Below are 13374 nucleotides of genomic sequence, written 5' to 3'. Positions count from 1 at the left end.
CAAATTTTGATTGACATAGCAGTCAGCTGGAAAGGGCTCCCACTGGCCAAACTTGGGACAATTTGGGCAAAAAGAATAAGGATTGCAATTGATTTTTATCAAACGGAATAAATTAAAATTCACAGTTCCTCAATTATACTCAAAGAAAATTTAAAAATCTGTCTCATTAAAAAAAATGACGGGCTTCCCTGGTGGCGCAGTGGTTGAGAGTCCACCTGCCGATGCAGGGGACACGGGTTTGCGCTCCGGTCCGGGAAGATCCCACATGCTGTGGAGCGGCTAGGCCCGTGAGCCATGGCCGCTGAGCCTGCGCGTCCGGAGCCTGTGCTCCGCAACGGGAGAGGCCACAACAGTGAGAGGCCCGCGTACCACATAAAAAAAAAAAAGAAAGAAATGAGGCCAAGAGAATAGGAAAGCTCTTCATTATAATAAAATGCCAATTAAAAATGTATTTTTTAAATGACAGTGTTAGAAAAGTCTCATTTTACATCCCCCCATACAAGATCTAATTCAGGCAATGACCAATGGAAACAGTAAGTGAAAAGGTTTTAGGGGACAAGATATTTAAACAATGCCCACAACTCCACAAATTACTTAAATAACAGAAAAAATAAAAATGCCTTTACAATAGATAGCAAGCAATTAACCATTTTAACCAAGTGACTGAACTTAGCATCACTAATTATGGGACAATCTGTCACTACATGCTTTCCTGATGCTAGCGCTACATGTGAGTATTCTTGCCAAAAATATTTAATGTACATTTAATCCAGACTTTAAACCTAACATCCAGTTTACAGGAAATACTGACAATAAAGGAACAAGTTAAATGACTTGATGAGGAAACAATTAGATAAATCTAGAATGTAGGGCATTCTATAAAACAAGTGGCCCAGACTCTGCAAAATGTCTATATATCACAGAAAAATGTTGTGGAATGTTCTAAAACAGACTAAAGAGGTAAAATAACCAAATACAACAGGTAAGCCACGACAGGATCCTGGATTTTTTTTTAAGCTATAAATAAACATTCTTGAGACGACTGCAAATATTTGGCTAGGGAGTGGATACTGAAAAATATGATGGAATTATTAATTTTCTATATACCATGGTCATTAGGAACATGTCTTAAGGGATGCATGGTGAAGTATTCATAGGAGAATTGTTATGATAGCTTCAGCCTCGTTTCAAATAGTTTAACAAAAATATTGGAAAATGTTAATTTGTTATATCTAGATGGATAGCATATTGTTCATTATACTACAGTTTACCATTTAGGAGAAAAGGATACTGGTGTTTATTACAATATTCTGTTAACTTTTCCGTATGTTTGAAATTTTTCAAAAACCAAAAGTGCTGGAAAAAAAAATTCATATGAAAGTCAATCAATCTGATAAGTGAAGGAAGATAAAAACTTTGTATAGCCTGTGATTCCTTATCTCAAAAAACACATCTGACATATACAATAATATAGTGACCTGATTAAATTACACTTTATGGATTATTTGAAATTATGAGGGAATATCAGATCTTACATATTGTAACTTAACATCTTTTCCAGGAAAAAAACCTGTTATTTTTATAAATATCTCATCTTGTTTATAAAACAGTCCAAAAGGTCAAAAGTTTGACAACTCTGTTTCATATTTAGTTGAATGAGATGGGTACCTGTCTTTATACTGGCTAACAGGTTTTTCCAAACCTCACTAGTATGCTTAATTGAGGGGAAAGAGGGGAGAAAAGACCAAATCACCAGATATTAACAATTATTTGATCTGGAGAGAAACTTTACCACCATGATCAGCTAAAAGACGACCGCACACTCAAGCAAACCTGGATCAGTTAACAGAAATTAGAAGCCTTAGGGAACTGCAAGATATATATGAAAGAGCCGCTTGCAACCTGAAAGCATCGAAGTATAATTATCTAAGTCATCATTTTTAAGTTATGCCCCTGAATCACAAGGAACAACAATCTTTCAGAGACTTATACCCTTTTAATTACAACTACATGGTGGGAGGTCTGGGGATGAGGATGTGAACAGATAACCTTTAAAGGATGGCCACTGAGAGAACAGTGAGGCTGGAACACAAGTAAGTCCCTGGGGCTGGTTTCCCTTCAACTGACATGAATATTATCAAACTTTTATCCTATACCCATCCTATTATGGATATTACCTATCTTCTTAAGAAAACCACAGAGAAAATAAAAGAACTGACAGTAAAACCTCTCAGTCCTATATTTTCAACCCTTCCTTCTCCATTGGTTTCTTCCCTTCAGTATAAAGATGTTCAAGGTTCTCTCCTGGGAGAAATGTTAAAAAATAGCCCTGGACTCTGTTTCCCCTCACCTTCCAGGTATCCTAAACCATTGCTGCTGGGGATTTCGTTAAAATACAGATTCAGTAGATCTAGGGCAGTGCCTGAGATTCTGACTCTCTAACACACTCACAGGCCCTATGGACAATACTGGACCATGACAAAATAGCAAGGCCCATAACTATCTTCTCTTTCCCTTAAAGTCACGCTTTCAAAAAGAAGCCTCTATAACTCCAATTCCCAATCATGCTCCGTCCTTTCTAAACTGGCTCTTATGTCCACTAATCTTATAAAGTTGTATGACCCCCACTGCAACTGTACTGACTTGAAGGAAAATTGTAGACGCTAAATAGGGTGATATGTACTATATACTAAAGGAGTTAAAGTAAAGTAAGATAAGGACAAAACATCCTTTGGCTTTGGAAATTTGAACATACTGAGGACCTTGGGACAATTTCACCAGAGCTCTGTTGGAACAGTAAAGAAATGATGAGCAAAACAAGTGGTGGTCAAATGTAGCAGCTCACTACCATTCTTAATATCAGAACAACTATGAACAGAACCACCAGCAACCAACTCTTTAAAAAAAAACATTTCGTTGGGCAATCAGGGTAATTTGGATATATGATGATATTCAAGAATTAATCATTTTTTAGGTGTGGTATTATGGTTACATTAAAAGAGGGACTCAATGTTAAGAAATGCAATCGATATAATACGTCACATTAATAAAATGAAGGAAAAATCCACATGATCGTTATCAATTAAAAAAGAAGAGGCAATTGACAAAACCCAACACATTTTTATGGTAAAAGCCCTCATAAAAGCAGCAATAGAAGGGACCTTCCTTAACATGATAAATAGCATTTATGAAAAACCCATGGCTAACATCATACTCAATGGTGAAAGACTGAAAGCCTTCCACCTATGATCAGGAATGAGAAAAGGATGCCTGCTTTCACCACTGCTATTCAATACTATACTGTTAAGTTCTAGCCAGAGCAATAAGACAAGGGGGGTGTGTTTGTGGGGGATAAATCAAAGTGCAAAGGAAGGAATAAAACTATCTCTATTTGCAAATGACATGATCCTATACAATAAAAAATCCCCCCAAAATCCACAAGAAAGCTATTAGAGCTAACAAATTCAGCAAAATTGCAGGGTATAAGATTAACACATGAAGTTGATAAAACCCACCTGTGTTGCCACAATCCGAAAAAGAACAATCCGAACAAGAAATTAAGAAAATAATCCCGTTTATAACAGAATCCAAAAGAATGAAATATTTAATAAAATTAATTAAGGAGGGACTCCTCTGGTGGTGCCGTGGTTAAGACTCCGTGCTCCCAATGCAGGGGGCCTAGGTTTGATCCCTGGTCAGGGAACTAGATTCCACATGCATGCTGCAACTAAGAGTCTGCATGCCACAACTAAGGAGCCGGGCAAGCCACAACTAAGGAGGCCACCTGCCACAACTAAGACCCAGCACAACCAAATAAATTAAATATTTTTTAAAATTAATTAAGGAGGTGAAAGACTTGTACACTAAAACCCATAGAACAGTGCTAAAACAAATAAGACCTGAATAAATGTAAAGAAAACTCATATAGTTTGGAAGACTTAATATGGTAAAGATGGCAATACTCCCCCCAAATTGATATGCAGATTAAATGCAATACCCATCAAAATTCCAACTGCGTGTTTTGCATAAATGAACAAATTGATCCTGAATATTTCCCAAGATGCTCTCAAATACATATGTTTGTACTAACTGATGGTAATTATAATGAGCAGAAGAGCTTAATACATGACATGTATATATGGTAAAGTATTACAGGTATTCTAAAAGCACATCTTATATAAAGAAGAGTCAACATAGACATTTTTGGAGAAAAAGATTTTACACAGAAGAATGATCTTCATTGGCTGTGGACTAGACACTAAATACCTCATAACAACTATACTCCTTCTAAACCGTAAATGCTTTGCTCCTGGCATTAAAAACCACACAGTGCAATTGTATTTTTCATCTTTCGTGTGTGTGTGTGGCCATGCCTCACGGCATGCAGGATCTTAGTTCCCCAACCAGGGATCAAACCCGTGCCCCCTGCAGTGGAAGCAGGGAGTCTTAACCACTGGACTGCCAGGGAAGTCCCAACTGTATTTTTTAAAACAGGAATGTTCCTTTGTTAAATGAGTTCAGAGCTTCACAAAAGCTCATTGCATAACCCAACTAGCTCCTTAAAAATATACTATCTTTTATTATAGCTTTTTGCTCTTTTATGTTTAATTAATAAGCTTATCTGATATGTACAAACAGAAATGAAATCACATTTCAGGCTCTAACGCCTTCATTTCAATATACTTTTGAAAGGAAATAATCTAATGACTCAATCCTATACAGAGAAATTCAGTAAGGATGGACAAAGATACATATATCTTACTATACTTGATTTTGAAGTAACAAATAATAATAGAACTATCAAGGATTTTGAATTTCTATTGCCATGAATCTTAAATAAATTTTATTCTCTTCACTATAGCAAAAGAAAATAAGTCACCGTACCCAATGTCAGTAAGGGGTGGTTTATCTCTCCCTCTTTTATAACAGAGGAACAGTTCTGGGCTTTTCAGACTTCCATAGTTCAAGTTTGCCTGCAGAGCTGACGGAGTGGCTTCAACACAGGTGTAACCCTCAGGTACTGTTTCCCCAGCTGATTTGTTAATAACTGCAATATCTGTAATTGGAGCTTTAGGTCCAGTAGACTTAGTATCTAAACGATTTATTTCTTGATCCAAAAGAGTAGATGTATCAATGAGACCTGCCACAACAAAGTAGTCAGTCACTCTTGGCCCTTTGTCTTCTATCATGGCTGCTTCTATATATCCTAGAAGAGAGGAAGAAAAAAAAAAACATCAATTAAATAAAATGCTTTATCCTAACTCACTAAGTTAAAATACTCCTGAGTTAACAAGTGATTAACAGGCACATTTCCCACTTGGATTTATAATCAAATTGTTATTCTGTAGAAGAAGACTGTTTTTTTAAAAAAAAATTTGTTTTTTAAAAAAAATAATAAATTTATTTATTTATGGCCGCGTTGGGTCTTCATTGCTGCGCATGGGCTTTCTCTAGTTGTGGCGAGCCGGGGCTACTCTTCGTTGCAGTGCACAGGCTTCTCATTGAGGTGGGCTTCAGTAGTTGTGGCACGTGGGTTCAGCACTTGTGGCTCACAGGCTCTACAGCACAGGCTCACTAGTTGTGGCACACAGGCTTAGTTGCTCCGCGGCACATGGGATCTTTCCAGACCAAGGCTTGAACCCGTGTCCCCTGCATTGGCAGGTGGATTCTTAACCACTGCACCACCAGGGAAACCCAAGAAGCTTGTTTTGATATCATCTTGTCAGCTTTTACCTAGTATGAAGTACAAGTTTATGGCATCGATTCATTTGTAATGCAACTATGATCCTATTATGTGCCTAAGGCCCTGTTAAGGATAATCAAACTATCAGAAGTGGGCTACGGTGCTTTCCTTTCAGCAAAATGCACATAATGAACAAAATTCATACTATTTTTTAAATGTCATTCTCTTTTGAGTTACAGAATTCCTAGAGCGAACTTCACATTTAAACAAACGAAATGAGTTCATCATGAATTATTCAAAGTCTAACAGAAAAGATAAAGGTACTAGTAATAAGCATAATTAAACCAGTCTCTTAATCCAATCAGGAGTCTGTCCCTATAGTTAAAAAACGTTATGTAGGGCTTCCCTGGTGGCGCAGTGGTTGAGAGTCTGCCTACCAATGCAGGGGACACGGGTTCAAGCCCTGGTCTGGGAAGATCCCACGTGCCACGGAGCAGCTGGGCCCGTGAGCTACAAATACTGAGCTCTGCGCGTCTGGAGCCTGTGCTCCGCAGCAAGAGAGGCCGCGACAGTGAGAGGCCCGCGCACCGCGATGAAGAGTGGCCCCCGCTTGCCACAACTAGAGAAAGCCCTCGCACAGAAACGAAGACCCAACACAGCCAAAAATAAATAAATGAATAATTAAAAAAAAAAAAAAACGTTATGTAAATACTGTGTAAACTAAGTAAGTTTAGGGGTCATTAACTATTTCATATATAGATACCAGACAGAGCATAAAAAACCATAACCAAAGAAGACAAAGTTATACAAAATACATATTAACAGGGCCTCCCTGGTGGCGCAGTGATTGAGAATCTACCAGCCAATGCAGGGGACACGGGTTCGAGCCCTGGCCTGGGAAGATCCCACATGCTGCGGAGCAGGTGGGCCCGTGAGCCACAACTACTGAGCCTGCGCGTCTGGAGCCCGTGCCCCGCAACAGGAGAGGCCGCAACAGCGAAAGGCCCGTGCATCGCGATGAAGAGTGGCCCCCACTTGCCACAACTAGAGAAAGCCCTTGCACAGAAACGAAGACCCAACACAGCCATAAATAAATAAAATAAATAAATAAATAAATAAATAGATTAATAAAAAGCAGTTTCTTTTTTAAAAAATACATATTAAGAGACTTAGGTAATACATGGTAGAAACCTAGAGAATATGAACACTGAGTCAAGATTTCTATTATCTTTAAACTCAATACCTCTAAAAATAAAATTAAGCTTTTGAAATTTTATTTTCTTTAAATATTTATTTATTTATTTAGTAATTTAGGCTGCACCGGGTCTTAGTTGCGGCATGCGGGCGCTTAGTGGCGGCATGCAGGATCTAGTTCCCTGACCAGAGATCGAACCCGGGCCCCCTGCATTGGGAACACAGCGTCTTACCCACTGGACCACCAGGAAAGTCCCTGGAATTTTAAATATTTCTATGGATTTTACGTGCTTTTTAAATAACTTTACTGAGGTATAACTTACATACAATAAAATGCACATATTTTAAAGTGTACAGTTTGGTACGTTTTCACAAATGCATAGTGAAACCATATCACAATCACGATGGTGAACACATCCATCAACATCCAAAATACTCTTGTACCCCTTCATCATCCCTCCCTCCCCAGGCAAGGAGTGACCTGCTTTCTGTCACTGTAGATTAGTTTCTAGAATTGATATAAACGACATCATACAGTATATTCTTTTTTGTCTGGCTCCTTTCACTCATTGTAATTATTCTGAGATTCATCCATGTTACTGTTTATATCAAGTTCATTCATTTTTATTGCTGAGTAATATTACACTGTTGAATATACTACAAAATGTTTATCCATTCACCCATATTAATAAACATATCGGTTATTTTCAGTTTGGGGCTATTATAAAGCTATCATGAATACCCATGTACAAGCCGTGTGCACGTATGCTTTCATTTACCTTAGGTAAATTCTAAGATGGAATGGCTAGGTCACCTGGTAGGCCTATGCAATTCTAAAAAAGTGCCAAATAGTTTTCTAGAGTGAGTATACCGTTTTACATTCCTATCATCAGTATATGAGAGTGCCGCTGTTCCACATCCTCTCCAACACTCTATAAGGTCAGTCGTTTTAATTTAAACTAGATTCTACTATGTCTACAGTGATACTTAGCTATAGTTTTAATTTGTATCTTTCTAATAACTAGTAATGTTGACCACCTTTTCATGTGCTTATTTTCCGTGCATATATTATCCTTTTCATACATCCTTGGATTCTGTTCACTAAAATTTTGTTTGAAATTTTATATATGTTAATGAGGGATACTGGTCTATAGTTTTGTTTTGTTTTTTTTTCCTCTTGTAATGTCTTTTATCTGGTTTTTACATCAAGGTAATGTCAGTCTCACAGAATGAGTCGGGAAGACTTTCCCCCTTTCAATTTTCACGAAGAGTTTGTATAGAATTGTTATTATGTCTTCCTTAAATGTTTGATAGAATTCACCTGTGAAATTATCTGGGTCTAGAGTTTTCTTTGAAGGTAGGTTTTTGTTGCTGTTGTTGTTGTTTTTGCGGTACGCGGGCCTCTCACTGCTGTGGCCTCTCCCATTGCGGAGCACAGGCTCCGGACGCGCAAGCTCAGTGGCCATGGCTCACGGGCCCAGCCGCTTCGCGGCGTGTGGGATCTTCCCGGACCGGGGCACGAACCCGTGTCCCCTGCATCGGCAGGCGGACTCTCAACCACTGCGCCACCAGGGAATTCCCCAAAGGGCTATTTAAAGTATGTTTTTCAGTTTCCAAATTTTGTACTTGGAAATTTTCCAAGAATCTTTCGGTTACTGACTTCTAACTTAATTACACTGTGCTCAGAGGATATACTGTGTATGACTTGAAGTCTTTTATGTTTATTGAGATTAGTTTTATGGCTAAGAATATAGTCTATTTGATAATTATACAATGTGCATTTTAGCAGAATGTGTGTTTTGTTGTTGGACAGAGGTCAAGAAGGTTACTAGTGTTGTTCAAATCTATATATCCTTGCAGATTTTGTCCGCTTGTTCAATCAATTATTAACAGAGTGGTACTGAAACTATAGTTCTGACTGTAATTATAGATCTGTTGATTTCTCTTTTCAGTTCTATCAGTTTTTGCTTCACATACTTTGAAGCTCTGTTATTAAGGGCATAACTATTTAGAATTACTACGTCCTTTCGATGAACTGACCTTTTTATCATTACAAAACGACCTTCTTTATCTCTGGTAAAAATGAGTCTGTATTAACAAAACCTTTTTAAAAATATTAAAATATTTATTAAAAACTTAGATATATAGTTAAATATCATTAGACTTCATTTTCCAACTATAGCCAAGATAACCTTTCAGAATCAATTTCATTTCACCTGTTTAGAATGGCATACATTTTAATAAATACTGTTAATATCAACAAAATACTATTAACTTCAATTTACAAGGCTAAATGTAGTTTACAAAATTCCTCTCATTGTAGCACAAAGAGTTTTTTAAAGGTTCAAAACTATGTGTTCCTTGGTGTTCCAAGCCATACAGAATGAAAAATGAACACTGTTTAAACCACAAAGAAACTAGAGTATTATCAAAGTTATTTGCTACATTAAAGCAATTTAAAATAGCACCTTAGTGATTCCATTTAGAAAGCATTATCAACATCAGTTATGCTGGCTGGATCATGGAGCTACAAAATTGAAAAAGCAAGTCAGTTCACATAAAATCAGTTTCTTTTTAAGAACACAAAGCAGTGTAATTTTCTACTGTTGCACCTGCAACTGAAAGTTTTGTAAAGAAGGAGGGCTGTAAAGAAAGGCTGAAAACACAGATGCTTTAAAGGGGTCATACAGGATGTAAGAGTTGTGGGAACTAGAGACCACAGGCAGCCACTACTGGTCAGATCCATCCAACTGTTGCCAAACAGACTGGGCAAAACCAGAATTTCCTTTTTGTCTTTTCAAGGGAAGCCAAAATAATCCGGACTTTTTTCCCCAACATTCCAGGGTAGAACTCTTGTGACCTAAACATGTGTCATCTACCTCTCGTGCCAAGTGTGACTGCCAGGGCCTTAGAGAGCCCAGTTAGTTCCTTTCCAACTTTACCCTGACTGTACAGACTTGAGCATTGGAATAATCCAGATTTTTAATGTAAATCTCCAAGTTTTAAAATATCAGCAACTAATTCAAAATCCTAGAACACTAGTAAGTTCAAACAAAACACATAAGCAGGCTAAATTCACTCTAAAGATTAAATATCGAGAAAAGAACAATTTCTAAATTTCATTTTAAAAATATTGACCTGGTTAGGGACTTCCCTGGTGGCACAGTGGTTAAGAGGGGACATGGGTTCGAGCCCCGGTCCAGGAAGATCCCACATGCTGCGGAGCAACAAAGCCCGTGTGACACAACTACTGAGCCTGCGCTCTAGAGCCTGTGAGCCACAACTACTGAGCCCACGTGCCACAACTACTGAAGCCCACACACCTAGAGCGTGTGCTCCGCAACAAGAGAAGCCACCACAATGAGAAGCCCGCACACAGCAACAAAGACCCAACACAGCCAAAAATAAATAAGTAAAATAAAATAGATTTTTAAAATAATAATAATAATAATATGCATAAAGAGAAAGTGCAATGTGGTAAATAGTACTTCATGGTCCTATAAATCTCAGTGAAGGGTATAATGGAGCGCATTACGATAGTCCAAATCTTGCTCAAAGTAAAAAGTTTTTATTAAAGCAGTTCCTATCCTTTGAGGTTTCAACAAAAGTATAGGGGGAAATGGAGGAAAGTGGAAAAAGTATGAAAATAAGAGTGAAATAACACTGCTTTCAACTCAAGAAGTATACAGAAAAGCATCATTGCTAATCTGAATATTCCCAATTTTAGCTACACTCTCTACAATGTTGGAAAACTAGAATATAAAATGTGCTAAATTATTTTGTATATATATGTACATATATTTGTATATACATATATGTATATATATGTATATGTACACAGAGAGAGAGAGAGAAATACAAAGACCTGATCAATTCTCCCCCAGGGAGTTTTTTCCTTTGTTTTCTTTAAAAGCTAAATCAAACCTAAACTTTATTCACTTTGAGCACAAAGTAACAGAGTAAAATAACACTTCACAAGTTTCTGAAACTCAGCTATCTGGCAACCTCACCAATTCATATACAGCCAAGAACCAGCCATTAAGAACTGCCATACATATCACCAAGCAGCAAAACATACATACTTAATGCACTTCAGTCTCTCATTCAGAGTCCGTTTAATGACAGTTTATTTTAAAAATTCTGTTAAGTTTATTTGACTACTAAATACACAGTGGGAGTAATAACAAATTAAAAGGAAGAGAGGTAAACACATTATCAGATCAAAAAATGAATCCATGAAGAAGCGAGGGAAATATTTTATGAAACAGAAGATGACCTAAAGGCATACGTTAACTAGATCCTTAACTGCAAGAGCCCTACACACCTCAAATAAACCTAATGGGTATCACTGCTTTACAAATGCTCTATAGCATGTATAATCATATCATCTACTTATAATGGAACGCTTAACTTACTGATGAATTCTTTTCTCACCTTTATCTACATACTAAATACTAAAAATTATATATACTAAAATCCTATATAATCCTAAAAAAAACTAACCTCTATTTTGTTTCATTAGCCAATTTCCAAGCTAGTACACCCACAGCTAATTATAACAGTTCTGTATGTTTTTTGATGTGGTAGATAAACTCCCTCTTCACCCTTTTAAAAACTTTCCAGGCTTGACTGGCCTCTTTGATGAGGGTCACATTGAGCTTCCAGCAGCTTCAGGGGTGTCTTTAGGAGTCAGCACTATGGCAGAAGACATCAACTCCAAAATCAAGAACTATCAGCCTGCTCCTTTTGACAGCCACTTCCCCAACCAAAGCCAGACCAGGACTGCTGGCGGAACCACCTAGGCTTCCACCGCTGTGAGACGGCAATGTCTGCTAAAGGAGGTGATGTCCCCATGTGTGAATGATACTGGTGTGTGTACAAGTCTTTCTGCCCTATAGCCTGGGTGTCAACCTGGGATGACCGCTGGGCAGAAAGCATGTTTCCAGGGAAGATCTGAACTGGCTCCACCTCTCCTCTTCTGTCCTCCATCCTTCTGCTCAGGGTGGTGAAGGGGGACCTGGGTACATGGTGATCCCCACCCTGGGATCCTGAATCATGGCTTAACTAATAATAAATACTCATTGGAAGAGTGGGAAAAAAAAACCCAACTTCCCAGGCTTACTCATCCAAGCTTATCAAGTTTCAGGAGGAAAAAAGTTGAGATCTCTGTTAGGAACAACTCTAAAACCCAGATTATTTAAGAAGAACAGCCAACTTTACAATATTAAGTTCTCCAGTCACGTGCATACGGTATGGCTCTCCATTTTATTTAGATCATTTTTTTTTTTTTAAGCCTTTAAGTAAAGTCTCATGATTTTCTTCACCCAGATCTTCTACATTGTTTGTTAGGATTATTCATAAGTATTTTACAGTTTTGTGGCTAATGGGAAGGGGCTCTTATGTTTGCCAAACAATCATTACTGGTACATTAATAACCTATGACTGAGTCTCAGACCTTGTTCTAAATGCGAGGAATTAAAGCAATGAAAATACCAAATGTCATGTCTTTATGGAGCTTACATTATAGTTGGGAAATAATCAGTAAATAACTATAGACTTATAAATAAATAATTTCAGAAAGCATACATGCTATGAATAAAAATAAAGCAAGATATAGGGAAAGAAAGTGATAATGGAAGTGCTTATTTTTACACTGCAGTCAAGGAAGATCTCTCTGAAGAAGTAAGAAGGTAAAATCTGAGCAGGGGTTGAAGTGAAAGGAAAGAGTAAGTCGTATGACAACAGAAAACATTCCAAGCAGGAAGAAAATTTTTTAAAAAGCCTAAGGGCAAGTAAATACCTTGATCTTTGAGGAACAACAAGAAAGCCATGGTTCTGGAGCTTAGGGGACTATTGAAAGATGAGGTCAGTGAAGGTGGAAATCATACAGGACCTTTCAGGCTAGGTAAGGTCTCTAGATTTTATTCTAAACATGCTGGGAAGCAACTAGCAGCCTCCAGATGACAGTGCTGTGTCTTTAAAAAAAAAAAAAAAAATCACAGTAGAGTAGAGGGAGAAAAGAGCAGAAGCAGGGAGTGCAGTTAGAAGGTAACTGTAGCAGTCCAAAAGAGAGATAATAATGGCTTATATTAAGGCAAAGGAGTGGGAGTGACAAGAAATGGCAAGATTTGAGATACAGTTTAAAGGTAAAAAAGCTACTGATGGATTGGAGGTATGAGGGAAAAGAGAAACTAAGAATGACTTCCAGTTTGTGGCCTAACCAAGTGGGTGGATAGTGGTGCCACATATTGAGATGGTAAAGTCTGAGGAAAGAGTAAGTTTGAGTAAATACACCCAACATTCTGTATCGGACAAGTTAAGTCTGAGATGCCTACTAAAACATTCAAGCGGAGAAGGCACTCCAATACAGCGTGGAGTTTGATAAAGATATCAAGGCTGGAGTCAATAGTGAATTAATGATACTTATAACCACGAAATTAAATAAGATACCCTAAAAAGTGACAAATACTGACACAGAAAAGGCCTAAGCCGAGGGC

General features: G+C 37.7%; 1 protein-coding gene and 1 pseudogene across 2 annotated transcripts in view; one reads left to right on the top strand and one right to left on the bottom strand.

Moving 5' to 3' along the window:
* Positions 1-13374, bottom strand: part of DENND4C (DENN domain containing 4C) — a 125514-nt gene that overhangs the window by 91725 nt on the left and 20415 nt on the right. For both annotated transcript variants that reach the window (XM_024747153.1, XM_024747154.1), the window contains exon 2: positions 4885-5206. In XM_024747153.1, the coding sequence (XP_024602921.1) occupies positions 4885-5189 (305 nt within the window). In that variant the 5' untranslated portion in view covers positions 5190-5206. The remainder of the gene's footprint in view (positions 1-4884; positions 5207-13374) is intronic.
* LOC112401092 (cytochrome c oxidase subunit 6B1 pseudogene) lies at positions 11575-11834 on the top strand (annotated as a pseudogene).

This window comes from Neophocaena asiaeorientalis, unplaced genomic scaffold, assembly GCF_003031525.2.
Source record: "Neophocaena asiaeorientalis asiaeorientalis breed wild unplaced genomic scaffold, Neophocaena_asiaeorientalis_V1.1 scaffold260, whole genome shotgun sequence".
Taxonomy (NCBI): Eukaryota; Metazoa; Chordata; class Mammalia; order Artiodactyla; family Phocoenidae; genus Neophocaena; species Neophocaena asiaeorientalis.
This window is presented reverse-complemented; position numbering and strand designations above follow the sequence as displayed.